Source organism: Eschscholzia californica, unplaced genomic scaffold (assembly GCF_041429995.1).
Source record: "Eschscholzia californica isolate CP2 unplaced genomic scaffold, dmEscCali1.0.p SCAF_1, whole genome shotgun sequence".
Classification (NCBI taxonomy): domain Eukaryota; kingdom Viridiplantae; phylum Streptophyta; class Magnoliopsida; order Ranunculales; family Papaveraceae; genus Eschscholzia; species Eschscholzia californica.
This window is the reverse complement of record NW_028238198.1, coordinates 61,354,054-61,380,326: the sequence shown is the minus strand read 5'-3', so window position 1 is coordinate 61,380,326 and position 26,273 is coordinate 61,354,054. Positions and strand designations below refer to the sequence as shown.

General features: G+C 36.0%; 2 protein-coding genes across 2 annotated transcripts; both read left to right on the top strand.

The window, feature by feature from the left end:
• The first annotated feature begins 7,224 nt into the window (after nt 1-7,224).
• Nucleotides 7,225-11,324, top strand: LOC147568012 (ATP-dependent RNA helicase DBP3-like). Its single transcript, XM_086654472.1, has 7 exons — nt 7,225-8,288; nt 8,903-9,352; nt 9,448-9,536; nt 9,764-9,863; nt 9,962-10,216; nt 10,346-10,515; nt 10,612-11,324. Exons 1-7 carry the CDS (start codon nt 8,139-8,141, stop codon nt 10,901-10,903), a joined length of 1,506 nt encoding a protein of 501 aa, XP_086510598.1. The 5' UTR covers nt 7,225-8,138; the 3' UTR covers nt 10,904-11,324.
• Nucleotides 11,325-18,871: 7,547 nt separating this feature from the next.
• Nucleotides 18,872-22,649, top strand: LOC147568011 (glucomannan 4-beta-mannosyltransferase 9-like). Its single transcript, XM_086654471.1, has 8 exons — nt 18,872-19,832; nt 19,955-20,053; nt 20,158-20,410; nt 20,960-21,207; nt 21,305-21,418; nt 21,516-21,715; nt 21,819-22,016; nt 22,122-22,649. The coding sequence occupies exons 1-8, from the start codon at nt 19,503-19,505 to the stop codon at nt 22,282-22,284; spliced, it is 1,605 nt and encodes a 534-aa protein (XP_086510597.1). The 5' UTR covers nt 18,872-19,502; the 3' UTR covers nt 22,285-22,649.
• Nucleotides 22,650-26,273: the final 3,624 nt, after the last annotated feature.

Below are 26,273 nucleotides of genomic sequence, written 5' to 3'. Positions count from 1 at the left end.
ATAGCAAAAAAAAAGATGTACAAAACATCGAAATCCATCAAAATGACATGTAACTATACTACTTGAGTTGAGCCCCTACGATCCTTCAACTTATAGAATTCATCAATTATTGAATCAGAATCGATTGTTTCGGCTATTTCCTTCTCGATGTGTATAATCATGAAGTCTCTTAGGAAATCATCCTCCATTTTGCTACGAAGTGTTGTTTTGACAAGTTTCATAGCTGAAAAGGCTCTCTCAGTAGTTGCCGTAGAAATTGGTAAAGTTAACATCAAACAAATCAATTTATAAACCAGACAATAAGACTTTGACTTTCTTGTTTCAACCGATTTCTTGCACAACTCCGACATCGTAGCTAAATTTTGAAATTCCGGATGGTGAAGCACATCATGCTCATAATGTGACAATTGGCATCTCAAACCATTTATGTCTTGGTTACTAAAATCTTCTGGATAATACTTTTCAGCAAGAAGGCAAATATCATCAATCTTAAACGACCCCAAAAGTATCTGTAGGATCCAAGGTTGAACTAAGTATAAGAAGTGAACCCACTACATAAGGATCACTCGTATCCGGTATTATCATATCATTCTTCTTACAAAATGCTTCCAATTTTTCTAAAGCATCCCAACCATCTTGTCTCAACTTCTTAACAAGTGATTTTGTACGTTTTACAAGTCTCATTGCGTTGACAATATCTTGAGATTTTTTCTAAAGAGCATGACAAAGCAAATCAGTGATCTCCATAAACATTGTCACCGCAATGAACAAACCCTCGGATTCTCCACGTAAAGTATGAGTTGGTGCGGTTTTCATTAAACTTCTAAGAACTCCACACGTTGCACTAAACATATTGATCAAGCTCTTCATGGAACTTAAATGGGAGCTCCAACGAGTAGCCCCCGGCCATTGGAAGGTTCCTACTTGGTTTAACTCTTTGTGCGTCTCAAGCTCGTCATCTTTTAACAAACTCGCAATTTCATTAACTCGAAAAGATTTTAAATCATCTTGCCTTAAAGGTGAAGCACAAAGAAAATTAACGGTTGCATTCAATGTTGAATAAAATCAATAAATAACATTTACGTCTTTACATGCTCCAACTAGTGCTTGTTGTAGTCTATGGGCAAAGCAATGCACATAGTATGCATAAGGACAATCTCGGGTTGGGACAACACATGGGCCATCTCGGATGCACGGTCCGAGATGCTTTGGTGCATCACAGTCCCGTCATAGACGCTTCTGGGCACGGACGACATAGGCCCCTTGGATGAGTTGCCTCTGGACGCGTCCTAGACGCATCTGGATGCTCCAGTCGCATCCTAGGTGCGTCTGGAAGCTTCCTGACGCATCCTAGATGCGTCTGTACTTGCGTCCAGGGTCGCGGTCGTAGACCGAGACCAACTAGGATTCCCCAGACGCGTCCTAGTCGCGCTAGGGTTGTTCGAGACGCTTCTGTCCTGGACAATCCTAGTCCGTCTGAAGAAGTTGAAGGAGATGTCCTTCGACCAAGGTGACAATGCGAACAATTTCTCGGATAGGACAATTGATGTGGAAGATTATCGAGTCCAATTGATTTAGGGATCGTAGAGTTGTAGCTAGAGACCAACTACGATCGTCGAATTACGAAGTAATTCGCGGCTAACTTCGATCGGATCCTACAACGGATTACACATAAGAGTGTCAAATTGATCTAGGATATGACTAGTGGTAGTGAGATATAACAATGGTAATGTCCCATAAACATATCTCATAGGCCTAAAAAGGAATTAGGCAAAGATAGTACAAAAAGGCCAAAAACAGGATTTTTGGGCCTTAGCCGATTCGGGCACTTCTAGGGCTCGGATTGGGCTAAAACTTTGAGGGGAGATTTCTGACTTATCCAGTAGTATGCATGCAAAATTTCGTGATGTTTGGACACCTCCTCATTAGGGAATTGAGAAAATATCATTAGATGCTATTTTCGACTATTTCCTTAAATCTTATTCTAAAGGGTGTTTCAGGAAACCTTTGAGGAGTTGTATTCTCATTAGGGTTCTATATAAACACTTTAAGGGCAGAGAATAAGGTGTGGATTTTCTCTCTAAGCTTTCTTACTCTACCATATCAAGTAGAGAGGAGAAAGTGAGCTAATTCCCATTAACTATATATGTAGTCAAGAAGAAAAGAGTTCTTCTTCCAACCACCATTGGTGTGCTAGCTAATCAACAAGGTGGGAGATCAAGTTGATTGCTCGTGTCCCAAGTAGAGGAGCTACGCTTGAAGCTCTTGGTCTTCTCATAAGCAATTGGAAAGGTTCGACGGAAAACTAGCGAATAAGGTAATTTATCTTTCTAGTTTTACTTAGTATTATTATGGGCTTATGCATGTGATCCTGGGAATACTAGTGTAGACATTAGATGTCTTATTTTCGCTACAAACACTAGTAGCAGGGTGTAAAATCCAATAGTGGCGTTAGAGCCTCTTGCAATTAGCCTATCTTATCTAAGTTTTGGACCAATTCCATGCTTTTCTAGATAGATTACTGTGTGTAAAGATAGTTCATGCAAACGGCTCATGATGCCACTGTAGGGTTTTGTACGTCTCTAAGACTTATCATGCTTATGGTACTACCTAATGTTGTAAGTGGAATCTTAATCATCATATGATTAACACTAGGTTTACAGGATCTATACATGAACATATCAATAAACTAGAATCGGAAAGATGATTACCTTAATCGCTTTCCCACGAACTAAATCCCGACTAGTATTCGGAAGATAAGAGCTCCAATTGTAGCTCCTCTACTTGAGACACCGAGTGTATGACTTGAACTCCCTCCTTCGAGTCAGCTAGGACCTTCTTGAAGGTTGAGATGAAGAACTCCTTATTGACTAGATGATTAAGAGAAACTCTTTTTCTCTCTCTCAGACAGCTCTCTCTTTAAGAAAATACACATTGAATTGCTTTTCAGTTGGCTTATCCTTGGTTCTACCTCCTTCTCTAAGGTTTTGTAATTAGGCCTTATATAGAAATCCCTAGAATAGGTGTTTGACCCAAACTAGAATTCATAAAGACCTAATTAAAAAGTATTTCCCAAAATACCCTTTTAAGGTTCCTTTAGTGTGCCGACCAACATAACCCTTTATGGGCTTCCATGGCCGGCCTACTTAAGCTATAACCGGCCATGATATGGCCGACCCCTTGCTTAGGTCGGCCATCACATGGACGGCCCCCTTAAAGCCTTCCCGGACCCCCCTCTCGGGCCTAGATGTGTGTGTATGTGTTCGGACTCCTCCGAACTAATTGGACTTACTAATAATAATGGATCCAATCCACTTATTTGCCAATCTCCCACTAGTCAATTATTTCTGTTTAAACCATCACTCTTATGTGTAACCCTTGTAGGATCCGGTCTATGTTAGTCGCGGATTACTTTAGTTATCCGACGATCGTAAGCGACTTCTTGCTAAGCATTACGATCCCTAATTCCACTGGACTAGATGATCTTCCGAGTAAGGTCATCAAGATCCTATTCACCAAATCTTACGCATTGACATCTTGGTCAAAGGACATTCCTTTGGAAGGATACCATTCCTTCAGACCGAGGGAATATATCCTTCACTGGGTTCTCAAACCATTAGATCACCATGATCATGAAACTCATTTCCACATCAACAATGGCCATTCTCATTAATGGTGAATAAGGTCCTAATTCAGTCCAACCAGAAGTATTCGACAAGAAGATCCCTTGTCCCAATTCCTATTCATTCTAGCAATGGAGACCCTTGAGTAGACTACCAGTTTGAGACCTACTGGTCGGGCCCGGACGCGTCCTGGCCGGTCCGGCCAGCTGGGTTCTAAAATTGAAACCCTAATCTGTTCCCTTTTACTTTCTTCTCTGTTTTTATCATCCAAGCTGCTGTTTTTGATGAATTTCTTCATCAAGAACAATGATTTTGATGATTTTCATCAAAATTTTCAAAACATTAAACTAGTTTTCGAAAATCCTTATCAAAAAACTATAATGTTTTAGGTCATTGAATCTCATCCAAAAACCCTAATTAATCTAATCAAAACATGTTTAACTCTCCATTTAAACATAACTATCTAGTTATTCGAGTTCGAATCTAATTCGCCTAGGTAAAGATAGTTCATGCAAACGGCTCATGATGCCACTGTAGGGTTTTGTACGTCTCTAAGACTTATCATGCTTATGATACTACCTAATGTTGTAAGTGGAATCTCAATCATCATATGATTAACACTAGGTTTCCAGGATCTATACATGAATATATCAATGACTAGAATCGGAAAAATGATTACCTTAATCGCTTTCCCACGAACTAAATCCCGACTAGTATTCGGAAGATAAGAGCTCCAATTGTAGATCATCTACTTGAGACACTGAGTGTATGACTTGAACTCCCTCCTTCGAGTCAGCTAGGACCTTCTTGAAGGTTGAGATGAAGAATTCCTTCTTCTTGACTAGATGATTAAGATAAACTCTCTTTCTCTCTCTCAGTCAGCTCTCTCTCTCTCTCTGAGAAAATACACACTGAATTGTTTTTCAGTTGGCCTGTCCTTGGTTCTACCTCCTTCTCTAAGGTTGTCTAATTTAGTCCTTATATAGAAATCTCTAGAATAGGTGTTTGACCCAAACTAAAGTTCATAAAGACCTAATTAAAAGGTATTTCCCCAAATACCTTTTTAGGGTTCCTTTAGTGTGGCCAACCAACATAACCCTTTATGGGCTTCCATGGCTGGCCCACTTAAGCTATAACCGCCCATGATATGGCAGACCCCTTGCTTAGGTCGGCCATCACATGGCCGACCCCCTTAAAGCCTTCCCAGGCCTCCCTCTCGGGCTCGGATGTGTGTGTATGTGTTCGGACTCCTCCGAACTAATTGGACTTACTAATAATGGATCCAATCCACTTATTTGCTAGTTTTCCACTAGTTAATTCTCTCTGTTTAAACCATCACTCTTATGTGTAACCCTTGTACGATCCGGTCTGTGTTACTCGCGGATTACTTTAGTTATCCGGCGATCGTAAGCGGCTTCTTGCTAAGCGTTACGATCCCTAATTCGATCGGACTAGATGATCTTCCGAATAAGGTCATCAAGATCCTATTCGCCAAATCGTACGCATTGACATCTTGGTCAAGGATACCATTCCTTCAGACCGAGGGAATATATCCTTCACTGGGTTCTCAAACCATTGGATCACCATGATCATGAAACTCATTTCCACATCAACAATGACCATTCTCATTAATGGTAAATAAGGTCCTAATTCAGTCCAACCAGAAGTATTCGACAAGGAGATCCCTTGTCCCAATTCCTATTCATTCTAGCAATGGAGACCCTTGAGTAGACTATTAACTTCTCCTTATTCCTCGTGTCACTTTAGAGGATAGCTAACTCCCACTCCTGGTCTGGTAATTAAACACCTCTAATTTGCCGGTGATTGTATAATCTTTAGATGCAACACAATCGATGAGATCCAAAACCGTAACAACTTTCTCTATATTTTCTGTTCCTCCTCGGGACAAATGATTAACAAGTCTAAGTCCAATATCTTCTTCTCTAAGAACACACACCCCAAGTTTAGGAGTTTGATCATTATGTACTTGAAAAAAATAAACAAGCCTCCTCATCAAAGAAATACTTAGGAGCTCAACTCAATATTCAAGCAAACAAAACCGAAGTCTTCCAATAAAATTTAGATCAAATTACATCCAAATTATCATGTTGGCACAATAATTTCCTGTCCCAAGTTGGTCTTACTATCACCATCTCCACGATAGCTACGATCCTTCCCCTATACTAGATGCAATGTTTTTCCATTCCTAAAGGCATCCGACAAACGTATCGCGACTTCTCAGAAGTCATTTTGGTGGGGAAAGCCCAAAGACATATGCGCGCAATCTCGGTTCGACATTTGTAAATCCAAAAACAAAGGAGGTTTAAGCATTCATAACCCGCAAATAGACAATCAAGTTTTCCTTAGTAAACTGGTGTTGTGCCTAAAAAAAAGAACCAAATGTTATCTGGGCTAAAATCCTCAAAGCCAAATATTTTCTTAGATCTACCACTCTTAGACCGGCTAGGCAAATACACTCTTGGAATTGGGAGAACATAGGAAAATAGTTAAATATCATTTCCCCTCTCATCCAATAGGAAATCCATTAAACTTATAATATCAACATTTGGATTGATCATTGGATTCCCAATACGTTGGAAATATTCTTACTTATCCATATTGCAACATCTGTGATGTAGGTTGACAACCAATTAACCGAAAGGTAAAGATTTGATCTTTTAAAAAAATAAACCTGTGGCGTTTATATAGGCTAGGGGTGTTCGTTGGTTCGGTATCCGATATTTTGGTGTCATCCGTTACCAAACCACTCATGGTTTGGTCAGTGATTTGTCAAACCGTTACCAAACCGATCAGATTTTGGTTCGGTTACTAACCAAACCATCATAAGCGGTTTGGATACTACTAGATACCAAACCATCTATAAAACGCAATTTTTTCTTCATGAAAATCGGTGAATCGAGTTACTTTCTTCACACATTGACGTATAAAATCAAGACAACACTCCTGGAAAATCTGGAGAAACAATCAAACTAACATAATGCATCGAAAAAACATTTGAAACATGAAAGACATATGCAGGTCCTCCGCTGAAATATTATATAGTAGCTAGTAACATTGATGATACATGAATTATTTTAATCTAATACTAGCTAGTAACATTATATTGTAGTAGTGTTGTTGTTTTGTATGGGTAGTAGTTATTCTTATTTATAGCAACTTGATGAAAGATATGTATTTGTATAAAATTATAGAGATATGATAGATGTATTTTAGAAAAAATTATGTAAATATATAATTATATATATTAATTGAACTTGACTGGTTCGGTTTGGTTTTAATGGTTCCTAAAAAGTGCATCCACTTACCGAACCAAACCAGTTGGTTTTTGAAAATCTACAACCGTACCAAATCACTCGTTGTTTGGTTTGGTTTGAAAACCGACTGGACCGGTTTGGATTGGTTTGGTTTGATTGGTTCGGTCTATTTTTGCACACCCCTAATATAGGCTTGCATCGCGGTGGTGGATCACCAACGTAAAGGATGTCAGACCGCTAATAGAATCTTTGATATTGTAACTCGTGTCAAGACATGTGGATGTTCGACATTGTCTAACCATTGGCGTAACCGACATTCTTTTCAGGTAAAGCACAACTCAAGGCGCCGAACATACTTTTTGTAGACCTCCGCATCAGGGCTCAGGTTTTTGAGACGTTTTAGGTTCACCTTTTTGCTGGCCTTTAATTGTGGCAGATTTCAAGGTGCATGTCTGGAGGACTTGTGCCCATGTTATGGCTCATGTATTAGATTTCTTTTAGGTCCACCTCCGCTTGGTTTAGTCAAAGTCCTGGTCTCGCATATTCCAAGGATCGACATGTATTGCCAGGTCAGTCATTTAACTTCTCTAAGTGGTCGAGGCTGACAAATATTTTTCTCATCACCTTAAGTTTTTCAACCATCATCGCCACCACCACTTTCACCATACTTTCGCATCTACATTGACCGCTTTGGTTTAAGGAGTTTATAGAGACTGAAAAATAAAGAGATGTAGTACGATTAATTTTGTGATTCATTGAAGTTTTCTAAAGAAAGAGAGAGGAAAGGAAACAAAGAGAAAAAAATGAATAAAAAGAAGAGATGGAAAAAATAAAAGTGTTGGTCAGACGGTGGTGGTGAGAGAAGGAGGAAGAACATGAAAATAGTTAGGGTGGACGATCAACTACGTGCAACTCTTCCCACTGGCGAGGAAAAAAGAAGATGGAAAATTAATTTGAAAAGAAGGGTAAAAAATGTAAAGAACAAGTCAACCGTTAAAACTATGAGACGAAAAAATACATATCGGGATATTTTGATAGTTGGGTCATCTTTAGCGTTTAGGTGGTCATTTTAGTGAATTAGTTATCTTCAAGGGGCAAAACGGAATTAGCCCGAAGAACCGCCCTAGTATCCCATTGTCCCTTTGCAAACTAACCTAAAACCCTCTTCTTCTTCTTCTTCTTCTTCTTCTTCTCTCTCTACTCCTGTGTGAGAAGTTGTGTAGCAGCAGCAGTTGCAGAAATGCCGAAAGGGGACGATGCTATTAGGAAGAAGAAGAACAAAGTATTAAGGAAGAGATTAAACGCTGATCCTTCTACTGTTCCAGCTCGTATCGCTGCTATTATCGCCTCTAAACAGCGCCGCAAGAATGGTAAACGTCGCATGTGTGAGGTACTAACCTCCTTTATATACCATAAATTACACCTTGTCGACTACTACAAATTTACTAGGGTTTCAATCCAGTTAGGGGTTTTCTGTGACTTATTATAAACTTTTTATGGTTTGTATTAGAGCATCATAAAGTCTCTGTTTTCAAATGATTTAGAAGAGATTTAATCGAAAGAGCTGAACTACGTTTAAACCAAGTAAATGGAGCTAGGGTTTAGGATTGAGTTACTACTGATTAATCTGAGCATCTTCGGTCTTGATATACTTCAGATTGTTGTTGGTCCATATCCACACTCTGCCGAATCAGTATTTTGGATCTTAGTTATATTTCATTGTAGTTAATCGAGCTTTACGATTCTAGAATATGTATAAATCCTTAAGTTGAATATCTCATGTCTTTCAGAATTAGTTGGCGACAAGAGAGAAGTCGTTATTTTTCGTTGATGACCTATTAGGTTGCTGAAGTTTCGATCTTTCCTTTTTGATTCATTGGATTCTACTGCGTTTTTTATTGAAGTTGTCAGAAATGCTTCGTCTTTGTCATGGTTGGTTAATCTTTGTGTTTTAGTTTGTCAAGATTGAAGAGTTAATTGATGTCAATGTTATATGAGTTTTAGGGTATGTGCTTTAGCCTTCCGACCCCTGAGGATCCCTTCAATGATGGATACAATAAGACGGAGCAAACTGCAAAAAAGGCCAAGAAGAAGGTGGAAAAGAAAAAACCCGAAGAGGTGAAGACTAGGAAATTGAAGAACAGTCAGGACAAATTGCCTTCACCCAGTGAGGAGATCCCTGTTAAGTCATTGTTTGCAATTAAGAATGCATTTCTGGATGACCCCACCTTCGACAAGGGTTTTATGGCTAACTCGTGGGGAATTGAATTCTGGAGATGTTGTTCAGCTGGGTCGGATATCATTGGTACAGATGAAGACAGTTGCTCCATAGAGCAAATGGCATGGATTGTAGCTACTGCTGCCGATGTTTTTGCAAGAAAGGAGAAGGAGGGCCTGTCAATTGTCACCCCTTTCCTGTTGTTCCTGGTTCCGTCCCAAGAAGAAGCTACTAAGGTTTGCAGTTATAAAATGTTTTACTTTCTATTACCTTATATTGTATCCTCTCTCTCTCTCTTCTCTGATTGATTTGGTTTCTTATGCATGAATAGGTACGATCAGTATGCAAACCTCTTAAAGAATTTGGAATACATACTGTTAGTATTCATGGTGGTGTATCACTAGACCACCAGATTCAAGGGTGAGTAGGTTATGCTTGTTCCTCTTGTGAATACATTTTCTGAAACTCTCTCTTGTGAATACACGACTTCTTTGGTACTTAACCTCATTAATTTCCAAGTATTGATACATTCTTGCATTCATTTTTTTGTTCAAACTTCAAACATCTTTCTGAACTTTGAAAGAGAGATTTTGTTGGGGCCATATGGACTTGTTTGGTTATAACTATTATTATGTTATCGTGGACAGTTTGAAGAACTGCGAACCGGAATTTATTATATCCACCCCAGAGAGACTTTTGGAGCTTCTTTCCTTAGGAGCTATTGACATATCTGGTGTCTCCTTATTGGTAGCACCCAAATCTTTCATGACCTTCGCAACTTGGGTTATTTATATTTCCTACAGACTTCAGACTTCTTATTTTGATCATTACTGCAACGTTTGCAGGTTATTGATGGACTTGGAAGCCTTATCAAAGATGGCATTATCAATAAGATCAATTCCATAAGGGAAACTATCTCTGGAGATCCTCAGACAGTTATTTTCAACAATTGCTCTGATTCAGTCTCTACATCCATTGCTCGAAATCTGCTCAAAAGATCAATCAAAAGGCTGTGTCGTAGTGATTCTATAGCTAGTCAAAGTGCATTCATTTCTCAGTTTGTACATGTCTGTTCTTCAGAAGAAGAAAAACTATCCAAGGTGTGTTCATCTATTTTGTCTTTTTTCCACCGTTTCTGAGTTTACTGCTATTGCCATCAAGGACTTAATCTGCTTATATAGGTAGTATATGGTATTGTAAAACTAATTCAACAAGTTATTCTTATTTAGTGCATCCAAATTCTGAATGAAGAACGCGATAATCGGTTAGGCTCCCAACTTCCTAAAGCGCTGCTTATATCAGGAAGTAGTCTCAAAGCTCAGGCTTTGGCTACCAGTGTTGCAGCTGAAGGTTACATCGTCTCAGCTAACACTTCTGATTCTTCCCAAGTAGCTACCAGGTAATGAATTATAAAAATGTTACTCTATGTGCTCCCTCAGTACTACAACACATACATATAGTATATGACTTGCTTTCTGATTCATTTTTCTTGCAGTAAAAAGATGGCTGTGGTGTCTATTGTCGATTTGAAGAAAGTTGCGAGTATGGATATTGGAGGATTTGAAGTTATCTTAGTCGTGGATTTCCCTATTTCAAACAAAGAATATGTGAGAATCCTTAAGAAAATGGCCCGTCACACGGTTAATGGTGTATTGCACAGCTTATTCTCTCAGAAAGATGCACGGCTGGCTCGTTCATTGGCTGAGGTACTAGAACAATGCAGTCAGGTCGTGCCTGAGACCCTTAAAAGTATTATAGGATCATCTTCTCCCATGGTAGAAAATTAGGTTTATTGTTTGTCATGGTAAAATAGCTAGTATTGTCCCATTTTTGTAAGAGTATTAATAGTAAGTATTTGAAGATTCTTAATTGAGAAATTCATCAGGAGAATTTCATGTATTTGGTGGAGACTGGAGAGAGAGAGAGAGAGAGGTGGCATGTCATAATCTCAAAGAAGACCCATCATTTTTTTTTTGTTGAACTAGAAGACCCATCATTTGTTGGGAAAAATAGAATTGCTTGTGAAGAGAAAGAAAAAAAGACAAGTTCCAAATCTTGGAAGTGAGGGCTTTCTGACCTTCCTCAGTCTTAAGTAGGTCCTCTAAACATTCCGCCAGCTCACTGCATAATAGATCTGAGAGTGAGTGTCAGGAATAAATGAGAACTCTCTGCACTAACATCTAATGCAATATGATTTCATTTGCTTTACGTTATTTTCGCACTATCATTACATCTTTGGTACATAATTATAATAGATGACTGAAACCAATATGCTGTATAGCGCTATCAAATGTTTCGAAGTCGAAAATTTTGAACTTGAAAAAAATGTTTTGAACAAGTCAATATATTGTGGTTGGTTAGTGTGTTAGGAAGATTACTGTTCGTTGATAATTTTTCAAGTTCAAGATGGGAACTTCACAAGGGTTATGTGAAGTTCTATTTTGATTGAGTTATTTGAGCAAATGGGTCTACCACGGCTTTAATAATTTCCAAGTAGAGCTAGAAAGACTTGATTAAGAACCCTAACCTGTCTTTTCTTTAATCTTTTTATAGATGTAGCCTATATTGATATCTCCAGCCTATATTGATAGCTCCAATATCAATATCATAGACAAGAATTGCTCCAAACTAATCAATATTACCAAGAAACGTGTTTTATAATTCAAATACTGTACCTTCCATGCATGAGAAAAGAGAATATCTTAGTGGGTCTAACCAGGGAGAAAGTACTGGACTTGGTCACAGTTAGTCTGCTAGGTAAGTCGTAAGAGGGAGAAAGTAACAGTACGGGAGAGAAAGAAGGTTACCAATGAGTGAGAAAGAGTTTTCGTCGACCACGTAGGTGACTACTACCATAGGAGAGAGAAGACCACCACGTAAGGTTGTAGGAGAGAGAAAGAAGGTTGCCCTTGGACAACCACGAAGTTGTCGTTCCATTGGTAGACGAGAGGATGTATTCGTCTGTGGTGTAGAGATGACAACGAGCTTGCAAGCACGCGCTTCTGATATGGTTGAATGTCAATAGCTTATGCTTGAGAGAGGGACAGAGAGAGACACTTGGGAAGCAGAGACGGTTTTCTCAGTCAAGACTAGATGATCCCTTCCGTCATTTGCCTCTCCTATTACAGTGACTTAGGGAAGTCAGCTGCCTCCTTGACTGGGGTGCTCGGCTAATTGCTTCCTTAAATTGTGTGAGCCTTATTCATAGCTTCTGTATACGCTGGAAGGGGAATGGGGAGAGAGAAGTGCTGAGCTGTTAGCCCATCAATGTGTCGTGAAGCTTATCCGGGAAAGATATGAGATATTGATCTATGAACCATCCAGGACGAGGACATGTTGTGTAGGTCGTATGGTTGGCCACCCGATGTCTTCTACTTCAACTCCACAATGTTAGCCATTACGCCATTACCAGAATGGTAAGTTGACGAGAGCGCTTGATAAACTAGCGTGTTGCCAACGTTTATCCATTGACCATGTATCCATATGTCAAAAGTTATGTGGGTTGGGCCCATTAATAAGTGATCTCGTATGACATTTATGTTCTTTAGTCGTGAAAATCTAGGGCACTCTTAAGAAGGGATTTTGGCCATACACAAACAAATGATGACTCTTCATGTAGAGTTTATTTTGTCAGGTCAAATGAGGCATCTTGGATGAACGTTTGCACAATTTGCTTTTCAAAAGGGAGGCCTCATCTATGTTCAATTGATTGTGTCACTTACCATTATAGTAGTATTCTTTTTACAAAATTATTCAATTTGGTGCATTGTCTAACTAACTTTGATTGTTGACAAATTCCCACCTTTTAACGTCACAAGATCAGTACTTCGATTGAAGTTTATTAGCATTATAAAGCTACGAATAACAATCTACATACACAACTAATGTGGCACGTTGTTTATCAATTTTTCCATGTTATTATTTGTCAACTATCAAATCCAAAAATCTAATGTAACTATTCGAGAAACAACTCTCAACATGCAATACTTGGTCGAAGTGTATGATTAGTTTTGAGTTGGGTTAGGGGTCATTGTTATTTGTATGTTAGGATGTTGTAGTTAGTAATTAATATTAATATACCCTTCGGAGATTTCTTTATTTTTAACTTATTGTTGTTTTTTTCAGAAGTTTTTGAAGTAAAGATTTATTTTTAAGATGGGAATGGGGTGAAGAGTTCAATCTCAAAGACAATTAGGAAGGAGACAAGTAAAAGAAGTTGATAGATACATGGGATAAGCTTCCCAAAATCTTCATTGGAACTTACTCCCTTTCTTATTTTAGGGTTTTTAGAAAGTTTAGAGACAATATAGATGGTACATCATTTCTATGAGGTGTGATACCCTCTATGTGTGAACCCACCAACCAACAACTATAAGAAGCAAAAATAAGGTAGGAAATAGGAAAAGCTCTATTTGAATGCCAACTTCTTCACCTAATTCTTTTTTTTGCATTGAGTCTTCTTTTTTTTTTTTTTTTTTTTTTTTTTTGTTAAGGATTTTTTGCATTGAGTCTTCTTTACCTAATTCTTCACCCTACCTTTATTTCCCTCAAACAAAAAACTCCACCTTATTATGGCTTAGTACATTTTAGATGTCAAATAAATTATTAATACACTCACATTATACCTGTTATATAACAATATTCTTTTTAAGCGGACATAAATTTTCAATTTATTTTCATATGTTGTTTTTAAAAGTTCAAACGTTTTGCAACAAACTAGGGTCACCAAAATAAATTTCTTGTTTAATTGTTATAAACTTGTTGTATCAATATAAACACTCAGACAATTGTAGTTCCAAGAAAATCTTATGAAGATAAAACTTAAAGAAGACGAAGAAGATGACAAATATATACACCTTAATTAACATTGCCATTGCAGTTTGTTGTGTTAATAAATTAAATACTTAGGTGTGGCCTAATAGTTCTTTCACCCATAACCCATTGAAGGTTGTAGTTTAAAATATTTGACTTAACAAGCAAACAAGCTAATCAATTTTATAAATAATGTAATTGTGTACCAAATTCTTTTTGGTGTTGAAAATTGTGGTTAGGAAGTTTTTGTTTCAACAATGACATATAACCTACAAATCAAAGTTCTCGCGCCGACAGTCGTAAACAAAAGTGGAATTCAAAAGCACAATATTTTTTTTAGAATCTCACGTAAACGACAACCAAAACAACAATATGAACAATAAATAAAAAAACATTAAGAATAAGAAAGGGTTATTTCCTTACAGGCCCTCTATTTTGTGACCAGCTCCCCGCGAGGCCTTCTATTTTATTAAAAACTTAGGGTATATCTCGTGCCCTAGGGCACGAATTATTGTACAAATCAAATTTGAAGACTTTTTGTATTTATTATTGCTATATTGTGGATGTCCTAATTTTTTGGTATTTTACAAATTGTTTATTTTCTTTTGTTTCCTTTTTTTAAATTAGTTATTATTTTATTGAGAGATATTTCAATTTCTGTTTATAACTCTTGCAATATCTTTTGTTTCTTTTTTCTTAAATTAGTTATTTTATTCCTAAGAAAGACATAGTTATTTTTTTTTAAATAGGTTATTTTATTTCTACGAAGGACCATATTTTAAATTGGGAAGGGCTTCTAGACAATATCTATTATCTATTATATAAAACAGAAGGAAAAACGATGACTGGGACAAACATCCTTATTTAATAAGAGATATTGTCTAGAAGCCCTTCCCAAAATTTAAGATATAGTCCTTCGTAGAAATAAAATAACCTATTTAAATAATCTTTCTAAGAAATAAAATATCTCATTTGAGAAAAAAATGAAACAAAAGATATTGCAAGGTTTAAAAAAAGAAATTGAAATCTCTCTCATAATTAATAAGAGATATTGTCTAGAAGCCCTTCCCAAAATTTAAGATATAGTCCTTCGTAGAAATAAAATAACCTATTTAAATAATCTTTCTTAGAAATAAAATATCTCATTTGAGAAAAAAATGAAACAAAAGATATTGCAAGGTTTAAAAAAAGAAATTGAAATCTCTCTCATAAAATAACTAATTTAAGAAAAAATGAAATAAAAGAAAATAAATAATAAGTAAAATATCAAAAAATCATGGTATCCACTATATAGCAATAATCAACATTGAAACCCGTCAAATTTAATTGATACGACTGTTCGTGCCCTAGGGCACGGGGTATACCCCAGAAGCCCTTCCTTTAAAGAACAATAATCCTTTCCTTCTTAGAAATAAAAATTCTAATTTAAGAAAAAAAGAAACAAATAAATTTCAAGGGTTAAAAAAAATTAAAATCTTTTGCTCTCTCAATAAAATAATAACTAATTTAAGAGAGAAAAAACAAAAAAATAATGCCATAAAATAATAACTAATAAAAATCTCTCTCTCAACAAAATATAACAATAAATTTCGTAACATTCGATTGAAACAAGTGTCCATGCCATAGGGCACGGGATATACCCTAGTAATAAAAGAGAAGGGAAAACGATGACTGAGACAAATAACTTTTGTTAATAAAGGATATTGTCTAGAAGTCCTTCTCCAAATTTAAAATATAGTTCTTCGTAGAAATAAAGTTACCCATTTAAAAAACAATAATTCTTTCCTTCTCAGAAATAAAATAACTAATTTAAGAAAAAAAGAAACAAAATAAATTTCAAGAGTTAAAAAAAGAAATTAAAATCTCCCTCTCTCAATAAAATAATAACTAATTTAAGAGAAAAGAAAAAAAAATACAAAAAAATAATAACTAATAAAATCTCTTTTCTCTCAATACAATATAACAATAAATTTCGTAACAATAAGTCGTTTCCTTATTCAAATATGTATATTGATCGGTGACCCCTCATAATTTATAATAAAATTCTTTTTAATTTTTATGTTAGCCCCTCGATCTTTATTTCCTCTCTCTTTCTCATTAACTAGATTCCTTTATTAACAGTGAAATCTAGATACCATTTAGATATTCCCCATTTATACCCCTACTCCAACTCTAAAGAGTAGATTTTATGTCTTTTCTACGGGATCCTCAATTCTAGCTACTTACCCTTTGAAAATTTCACCCTTCCCCTCCTTCCACAAGCATCATAACTCATAAGATGGCATGAGGAACGATTTCACATCACGAATTCCATCCGGCTTATCTCTTCCAATACATAGATTATAGGTCAGGACAAATTTTATTATGTAGATTATAAACAGATAAATCACATCATGAATTCAAGTAGAAATATATTTTGTATTAACAATGAGCTAAATCTTGTGCTAATAAATTACTTTAGGCAAGAACAAGATCTACGAATGTAATTGATTTAACTTTCATCTATCATCTTCAATTTTCACGTTAATATATGAGCGATTTTTTGTTAACGTTGCTATCTTACAAGAATCTTCAGAGAGTATGAAAGTTGAAAGCTGGAAATATTAGGGAGACAGTAAGAATTTGAAAATTTCGTGACAATATTTTCAAATTGTTGACTTTGTACTTTTCTCTTAGAAGGATTTAAATTTTTTCTTCTAGTTTGGAATAAAATATTTATTCTTCTAGCTTACTATCCTTTACATTTGTTATTTTCTAGATTTATATAAAATGTCTTTAGATTATGGTGCTACTACATATGATCGAGGCAAACACATAAACATTTCCTTTTTTAATGTTTTTTTCGTATGTAATATTTTATTATTTGTATGCAATAATTAGATTTTTCTAAATTTTGAATTTTTAGTTCTTTCTTATGTTCTAGGAATTTCTGAAATACTTCCTTTTGTTTCGCTTAACGTAATTTTTTTATATGATAATTTTAATTCATACAATGTTATATCTACGAAAGAAAGTGAAACAGTGAATGACATCTTCTTTATCATATTGAAAAACTCGCTTCATTTTAGAACGTATTATATCTCAGGTATTAAATAAGTCAATTTTTCTGTTTATGTTCATCGAATATATATTTTCAAACGCAGCAGATGTTCCATGGAAACCCCGTGCCGGAGGCACGGGCCATACCCTAGTCTATATAATAAAGCAGAAGGAAAAACGATGACTGGGACAAACATCCATTTTTAATAAGGGATATTGTCTAGAAGCCCTTCTCAAAATTTAAAATATAGTCCTTCGTAGAAATAAAGTTACCTATTTAAAAAACAATAATCGTTTCCTTCTTAGAAATAAAATAAATAATTTAAGAAAAAAAGAAACAAAATAAAATTCAAGGATTAAAAAAAGAAATAAAAATCTCTTTCTCTCTCAATAAAATAATAACTAATTTAAAATCTCTCTCTCTAAAAAAAAATAATAACTAATTTAAGAGAAATAATAAAAAAAATAATACAAAAAAAATAATAACTAATAGAAATCTTTCTCTCTCTCAATAAAGTATAACAATAACTTTCGTAACATTTGATTGATACAAGTGTCCGTGCCCTAGGGCACGGGATATACCCTAGAAATAAAGTTACCTATTTAAAAAACAATAATCGTGTCCTTCTTAGAAATAAAATATCTAATTTAAGAAAAAGAGAAACAAAATAAATTTCAAGAGTTACAAAAAGAAATTAAAATCTCTCTCTCTCTCTATCTCTTTCAAGAAAATAATAACTATTTTAAGAGAAAAGAAACAAAAAAAAATAATACAAAAAAATAATAACTAATAAAAATCTCTCTCCCAATAAAATATAACAATAAATTTCGTAACATTTGATTTTTACAAGTGTCCGTGCCCTAATGCACGGGATATACCCTAGTCCTTTGTTTAAAAAGGATGTTTGTCCCAGTCAGCGTTTTTCCCTTCTGTTTTATTATTTAGATATCCAGATAACCTCATTTTTTCTGTTACCGTTAAATTTTCGTTACTCTCTCTCCTCCATCTCATCACAACTCTCTGCCACGGCATCTACCACGCCACATCTTCATCTTCTCTGATAAGTCGCTGCCCGGTCAAAAAATCCGGCGACCTTCATACTTTAAAAAAAAAAATTTCCTCTCTCCACAATGGTTTGGGGAAACCCAAACCCTAGATCTGTTGAAGCTTCAACGTGAAAGATCTGGTTTGGATTTCCCCAAACCAGATCTAGGGTTTGGGGAAGGTTTGGGTTTCCCCAAACCCGAGTGGAGAGAGAGAGAGAGAGAGAAAACTTTTTTTGAAGTATGAAGGTCGCCAGAATTTTTAGCCGGTCGGCGACCAATCAGAGAAGATGATGTGGCATTGTAGATAACGTGACAGAGAGAGGTGATGGGATGGGGGAGAGATAGTAATTGACATTTAATGGTAACGGAGAAAAAGAAACCATCTGAATATTTTTCATAAAGTAGGGGGCCTGACGGGAAGCTGGTCACAAAGTAGGGGACCTTTAGAAAAATAAAACATAAGAAAATAAGGAAGCTATTCTCGTGCCAACAACTTTTTTTTTTTTTTTTTTTGAGTTGTTCAACGTGCCTCGAACCTTTGACCGTGGAAGACTATACCAGCGTGCCAACAACACTTGGTTACAGGTGTAAGAGGATTAGTTTTCCACCTTAGAATCAAAAGTTTAAGGCACCCTTTCAATTAAAAAAAATAGAAGCCCTCTCATCAAATATCTAAGGCTTGATTCATTTCTATATAAACCCAAAAAATCAAATCTTGAAATTAATTCCAAAATATCACTTGAAAATTTTCCACTGGAATTACACCAACTAATTACCAAATTCTAATTTGCATTATAAGATGGTTAATTAATTTATTAGTTAATATAATAATTACTTTATTTGCAAGATTACAAATTAAATATGTTCCCCAATAAAGTTTATAAACTGACCAAAAATGAAACAATGCGGCCAAAAATATACTGGAAAATCTGATACAGTAGCCGGTTTCTGGTCATCAGTTGTTGACTAGTCTTGATTTTTAGGTCACCAGTTCATAACACATATATAAAAGGGCTTGGGATTGCTCAAGTTTCAGAACACAATATTTTTCTTTAAAGGAAGTGAAAGAGAAAGTAGAGAGATAGAGAGAGAGTGGAGAGACTAGAGAGAGATAGAGAGAGAAACAGAGAAGGTAACTCAAACGCCTTCTGTTTCTCTTCTCACTACTGATATATCTCTTCCTCTTCCCATTTCTCTCTGTTTTTCTCTCTTCTTAATCTCTGGGTTACTTGGGTTTTTTTTTTTTTTTTCTCACAGTTCTTTAAATTGTAATTTTTTTGATTTGGGGAGGTAAAAATAGTAAGATTAGAAGTGGGTTTTGTTTCTCCTGTTAAATTGTATTGTGGGTCTCTGTTTTTGTAATGAATTGATTTTGCCTTATTCAGAAGTAAAATTGAAGGTAAAATCTAGAGAGAGAAACAGAGAAATCAAAACAGAGTAGAGTGAGAAAGAAGAAACAGAGTTGAGAGAGAGAGAAACTAAAAAAAAATGGAGCAAGTTTCTACTACAAATTTTATTCCAGAAACATTTCAGGCAACCATAGATGGAATAACCCAACAATTTGGATTAGTTTTTGAGCAGATCAGAGCTCCACTAATCGTTCCGATTCTTAATTTCTTGGTTGCATTTTGTTTAGTGATGTCTCTTATGCTGTTCATTGAGAGAGTTTATATGGGAATTGTAATCACTTATGTGAAATTTTTTGGAAGAAAACCAGATAAACGTTATAAATGGGAGCCGATTAAAGAAGATGCAGAGATGGGTAATTCAAATTATCCTATGGTTTTGATTCAAATCCCCATGTACAATGAAAAAGAGGTCTGTTTTTTTTCTTTTATACTTTCTCTCTCTAGAATATCTAGCACACACTACTAAATTCTTCCATTGATTTGATGGATTATTACTGACATTATTTTAATTTTGCTGATTCTTGTAAATAGGTTTACCAGCTCTCAATTGGAGCAGCATGTGGGCTTTCATGGCCATCTGATAGGATCATAATTCAAGTTCTTGATGATTCTACTGACCCAGCTATTATGGTTCTCAGACAATTTCTATTAAAAATGAATCATTTTGAATTATTTAAGATGAGTTGTGTTTTGTTTTCTATAGTTTCTGAAATGGGTATTTGAAATATTGACAGGAATTGGTGCAATTAGAATGTCAAAAATGGGCAAGCAAAGGAATCAATATAAAGTATGAAATCAGAGATAATAGAGTTGGGTATAAAGCAGGAGCACTTAAAGAAGGAATGAAACATAGTTATGTTAAACAATGTGATTTTGTAGCGATATTCGATGCAGATTTTCAACCCGAATCTGATTTTCTATGGCGATCCATTCCTTATTTTATACATAACCCAGACATTGGTCTTGTTCAAGCTCGATGGAGATTCGGTATGGAATATCATTACTATTATATGTTCATCTTCATTAATCCAATATCATTCTATTCGGTAATTAGTATAGGGAGATACATTTTGTGTACTGGGAGGTATGGAAAACTAACTTTTTCACAAGATATCTCCTTGTAACAAATTGGTATTGGGAGATCAAAATAGGGATTCCGATGAAATGGTAACTTTGCAGGGATTAAAAAAATTGGCAGAGAGAAAGAGGGTGCCGACTTCTTCACTCGAAGAAGGGCTCCTGTGATGATGTAGTTTTTCTCATTGTCTGATTCTGACTCGTCTGAATTAAACATGCTGAAGTCTAATCCAAGTCATTTCAGACCTCGAGTTAGATTTCATACCCCTTGACCTTATATAACTACAAAATTCACGGCCTATGTGGTGGAATTTGAAATCTAACAGCTATCCAAATTCTTTTCATTGGGTGTGTCAATAGATTGCTTCGAGCGTTTAGGGCTATAGGGAGCTAAAGATGTCTTAAGTTACATGTGCATTCTAGCTCAATTTTCTTTTTCGATATTTGTGTTTTGTGCAGTGAATGCCGATGAGTGTTTAATGACGAGAATGCAAGAGATGTCATTAGATTACCATTTTAAGGTGGAGCAAGAAGTTGGTTCCTCAACCTATGCCTTCTTCGGTTTCAATGGCACAGCCGGTATTTGGAGAATTGATGCTATCAACCAAGCTGGAGGATGGAAAGATCGAACAACTGTTGAGGATATGGATCTTGCTGTTCGGGCTAGTCTGAAGGGATGGAAATTTGTCTATCTTGGTGATCTTCAGGTATTATAGGCACATTCTTACTTTGAATTTTCCAAGTATTGTCTTATTTCACCTTGCATTGTGCTATTTTACGATATCGATATTGAAATTGAAACAGGTTAAAAGTGAATTACCAAGTACATTCAAGGCTTTCCGCTTTCAACAACATCGATGGTCTTGTGGACCTGCAAATCTCTTCAGGAAAATGGTAATGGAGATCGTAAGAAACAAGGTTAGTTTGACTATTTGTAACTTTTCATGTCTAGTTTTACATTTCAAAGATTATGAGAATGTCTTAGAAGTAACTATATATGTATATATTATTGCAGAAAGTTACCTTGTGGAAGAAATGTTATGTGATCTATAGTTTCTTCCTTGTTCGAAAAATCACGGCCCATGTTGTCACCTTCATCTTGTACTGCATTGTGATTCCGGCAACCGTCTTTGTTCCCGAAGTTGAAATTCCAAAGTGGGGTTCAGTTTATATACCTTCTATCATAACCATTCTCAATTCAGTTGGAACACCAAGGTAAATTTCTATCAAATTTGAAAAACATTGAACTGGAAATATACTAACATTAAGTATAAACTTGCAAGATAATTCATGATTTTGATTAATTTTATCTTTGCAGGTCTTTCCATCTACTTGTTTTCTGGATCCTTTTCGAAAATGTCATGTCTATGCACCGAACAAAAGCAACACTTATTGGTTTACTAGAGACAGGCAGAGCAAACGAATGGGTTGTCACTGAGAAACTAGGAAGTGTTCTCAAGCCCAAGGCAGGAAACAAAGCACACAGGAAACCTCGGTTCGCAAGAATCAGAGAAAGGTATACAACATCTGCACACACATGTATCTAGAAGATACAATTCTCATCCTAAAGTACTCGTATATTCTCAGACGTTAATTATCATTTCTAATTTGTTTCAAACAGGCTACATTTGATGGAGCTTGGGGTCGGCGCATATCTCTTCTTTTGTGCTTGTTATGATCTTGCCAATGGGAAGAACCACTACTTCATATACTTGTACGGCCAGTCCGTTGCCTTCTTTGTCATAGGATTTGGTTACGTTGGCACTTTCGTTCCAAGCTCTTAAAAATTCATCATCCGAACAAATCTTTATCTCTTTTCCAAACACAAATACGGCTCATTGTAGCGACCGTTCTTGAACTTCTATTAAAGTTTTAAAAGGAAAAGTTATTCATTATGTTCAAAAGAAGTCTCTCTCGAATACTCGAGAAGAAGAAGCCCACATTTTTTAGACATTGTTGAATCACACAAGCTAGTAGCAACAAGTAAACAATAAGGATTATAGGGTTGATGATCTAAACATATCTTTGGGTGGTTTATTTTCTTTGATGTTTTTCTATTTTTGGTGGTCGGTGGAATAAACTGATGATGGCAATGAGGTTGAGAGTCAGTTTCTTAATTTATAATTCTTTCTTTCTTGTTTCTTACTCATTTTATAGTTTTCAGATCTGAAATTGTCCTTTCTATCTCTGCCACCATTACTAAAAACCTTTTCAGTGTTGTCCTAAATCTTGTTTGGTTGAGATTTGGAGAAAATGAAAAGAAAGGGTTTGAGACAAACAATTTCTCTGGTATAAAGATTTTCAAGAAGTGATTACCACTTTTGATATCTACAAGTACATAATATTCTAACAATATGTACAATGTCAAAATCTTTGAGTTGCCAATCTGAGCAATAGTTCGATGGGTGCTTCTAAAGGCACCGGGCCAAAAGGCTGTTAGCATCCGGAAATTTTATTGACTCGGGTCGATGATCCTTGACTCTAATCTCTATAAGCACCAGTTTTTAATGTGGGTGACGTTCACCTTCGTTTGTTTCTTCCATCTTCTTCCAAAATAAAAAGAATCCCAATATTGAATGATACAATTGGGGTTTTGCAGAAATCAAAAGAGAATGAAACCTTGTTAAAGTCATTATTATGACATAATTTGATTAAGAATGGATCAATGTACACAGACATGTTTGTGGTAATTTATAAACTTAACTAGGTTTTCTAAACCACATAACCGTACTTTCTACCATTTTCACTGATCACCGAGTTTTTAAGTGTCCAATAAGCAAACAATAACAAAGATAGTAGCTATATAACAAAGTAATTAAGGTTTATGTATTGAAATAAGTCTTGCTTTTAATTACTATGATGGTTTATATTATTATAGTCTTGCTCTTAATTACTAAACTTCAAGCACATACGTTTAGCAACAGGCTGATAAAAAGTAGAAAATGTAATTCCAAACAGACAAAACACAACATATACTTTCTCGCGAATTTCCCTAGTTCCACCACCACCTATTTACACAAATGGATGTGAAAAGGATCATCAAATGGATCCCTTCCAGTTCCACCAAAGAAGTTTGAAGGAATTCCATAATATCGATATGGTCTTGACAGAAGTGGAAATGCCATTAACATCTGGATTTTCTCTCCTAACCATGATAGCAGATAACAATAGTTGCAGAAACATTCCTGTGATAAGTATGTTATAATCAATTGATTTTGTTTTACTTCGACAAGTTTTCGTTATGTTTTTTTCTGAGTATGGATTTGTTAACCACTCAATGGTTGAGACAGTGGATGTCAACACACGATTCGATCGGAGTGGTTTTCAAATGTATGACGAAAGGTGCTGCTGATTTTTTCATGAAGCCCTTTCCGAAGAATGAGCTCAAGAATTTGTGGCAACATGTGTGGAGAAGGCATAATAGCGTATGCTTCTTTGCTTGCTTTCGGGTTATCTTTTTTTTTTTTTACGCTATATTTGTATTGTTGTATGTACTTTGCACTGATGTCGGTTTTGAAAATTTAGATTGCAATTCTCAATTTTCAGATTTTGTGAGAGGTGGATGGAGGGGTTAGGGTTAAGTCCACTTTGATCGGTGCCTACATAGTGAGACGGTGCTAACAGAGAAAGGAGCAGTTAGGCTTGGTGCTATTAGAGTTGGATGCCAACAGCCTTTTGGCCCAGTGCTTTTAGAAGCACCCTAGTTCGATCAGTAACTCGTTCCCTCCCACATGGGCAGTGGCGAAGCCAGGATTTATAGTATGTTGGGGCACATTTAGTACCCATAAAAAAAGGGATATTTAGAAAATGGCCCTCACTTATTTAGCAATATTAGGACTTCACTCTTAAAAACATTATCGTTCAGGCGTTAACCCCCATTGCCCCTTTTTCCGTCAAAATCTCGTTATATAGTAGGCGTGCGAGTCACGTGCTTGTCATCGGACCAAAATACCCCTGTCCTAATTTTAGTATATGACCCCCATTTATTTAGCTATATTAGGACTACACCCTCGACCAAAATACTTTGTCCATTCGAATAGTTTATCCCGAGCCAATATCTTCCCACGATCGGTTGAATCACCCTAGTTACATGCCGAACCACTAAGTCTGAGGTTCGCCCATAGACTAGGTCATGCTCACCCCTAGCCAGAGGCCAGAGCTAGATCCAATCCACGAGTGACTTCGGTTGGTTCACCCTTGTTACGTTTTCTATCTCATAAGTCTGAGGTTCGGCTATGGATTGGGTCATACTCTCCCCGAGCTAGAGCCAATCAGCGAGTGACTCTGGCTGAGGTGTCACTTGTACTCCGATGGTAGGGTGGATCGTGTCTTTACCAGTCCGAGGTAGTTGTACCCTAAAATTAATTGTATGGGTCAAGTTCAAGTTATAACATCCACCAAACAGAAACCGAAAAGGAATGGAAGAACAACTAGTAGTAGTTGTATCCAAAAATGGTGTAATTTGTTTCAAAAGTCTCGGTTTTATAATTGTTTCTCACAAAAATTTGATATTGAATCTTCTAGTCCTGTTTTAAGGAGTTGTCCTCTTAGACATGGGTTTCGAAGAAAAGATGAAATCTTAGAAGATTTTGCTAGAGAAGAATTGAAATCTAGAATAGATGTAGAAGAAATTGAAGAAGAAGAAGGATAATCAACCAAAGGAAAAAAAAACCGAGGAAGAAATTCATCCATATTAAATCGATTTTCAGATTCTCGTTCAACAACTAACCAAGATATTTTGGTCGGGGGTGTAGTCCTAATATAGCTAAATAAATGGGGGTCATATACTAAAAATTAGGACAGGTTATTTTAGTCCGATGACAGGCACATGACTCGCACGCGCACTAAATAACGAGATCTTGATGGAAAAAAGGGCAATGGGGGTTAACGCCTGAACGATAATGTTTTTAGGAGTGAAATCCTAATATTGCTAAATAAGTGGGGGGCATTTACTAAATATCCCATAAAAAATGAAACTCCAAGATAAAATCATATATATTTATTTAAGTATATCATATATTATCTCTCTCATGCGCGACTATAATTGTATACCCTCATTGGTAAGACGTTACCGATGGTTATAACGTAGCGTTTTACTGACAGGTAAAACACATATATCCGTAGGTAGTCAACAATGTCCCTACTGAAATTTCAATGAGTTTTAACTGATTTGCTCTTTACGATCCGATTAGAAGCTATTGGTTGCATCAGTAAGCGTCTTACAGTCGTATAAACACATCCACTGGCTTCGACTGATATTTCGATGTGTACTTCACTAACAAACCTTTTCATAAACAGGAAGACACTACTGATGGTTACCCACAACCTCTTATCGGGGGTAGTGAAGAGTGCGTGATCCAAAAGTCACAGTCACAGCCACACCCCTGTCGTTGACTGAAACCCTACCATTGAGAGAGAGTGAGCGATGGGATTGAATGAGACCTTATCATTGTCCGCCACCATTAATTGATAAGGTGAGGAAGAAGAAGTTTAAGAGAAAGAGAACGACAAAGAGAATGTGTTGGTGTTTCATTGAGAGAGCGAGAGAGATTGACAAAGACGTAGACAAAATCTTGGAGATAACTTATGGTGGTCGTCGATCTTACGTTGTCGGGGAAATGGAGAAAAATTGGTGTGTGCTTATAAAGAATATGATTAATCAAAATAAACTTAGGCTTCACGTAAAGTTACAGTTGGTGGGCTTAAATCATATTTCATTGAAATTAGTAACTCCAATTTTGAAAATTTAAAATGTAAAATGTAAGTTATGAAT

What these genes read in the sequence shown, in the direction of transcription:
- LOC147568012 (XM_086654472.1), top strand. Translation starts at nt 8,139, where the DNA reads ATGCCGAAAGGGGACGATGCTATTAGGAAGAAGAAGAACAAAGTATTA. An exon ending in TATCTGGTGTCTCCTTATTG is followed by an intron (nt 9,864 to 9,961) that starts GTAGCACCCAAA and finishes CAACGTTTGCAG; the next exon opens with GTTATTGATGGACTTGGAAG. An exon ending in TCTTCCCAAGTAGCTACCAG is followed by an intron (nt 10,516 to 10,611) that starts GTAATGAATTAT and finishes TTTTTCTTGCAG; the next exon opens with TAAAAAGATGGCTGTGGTGT.
- LOC147568011 (XM_086654471.1), top strand. Translation starts at nt 19,503, where the DNA reads ATGGAGCAAGTTTCTACTACAAATTTTATTCCAGAAACATTTCAGGCA. An exon ending in CCATGTACAATGAAAAAGAG is followed by an intron (nt 19,833 to 19,954) that starts GTCTGTTTTTTT and finishes TCTTGTAAATAG; the next exon opens with GTTTACCAGCTCTCAATTGG. An exon ending in TGGAGATCGTAAGAAACAAG is followed by an intron (nt 21,419 to 21,515) that starts GTTAGTTTGACT and finishes ATATTATTGCAG; the next exon opens with AAAGTTACCTTGTGGAAGAA.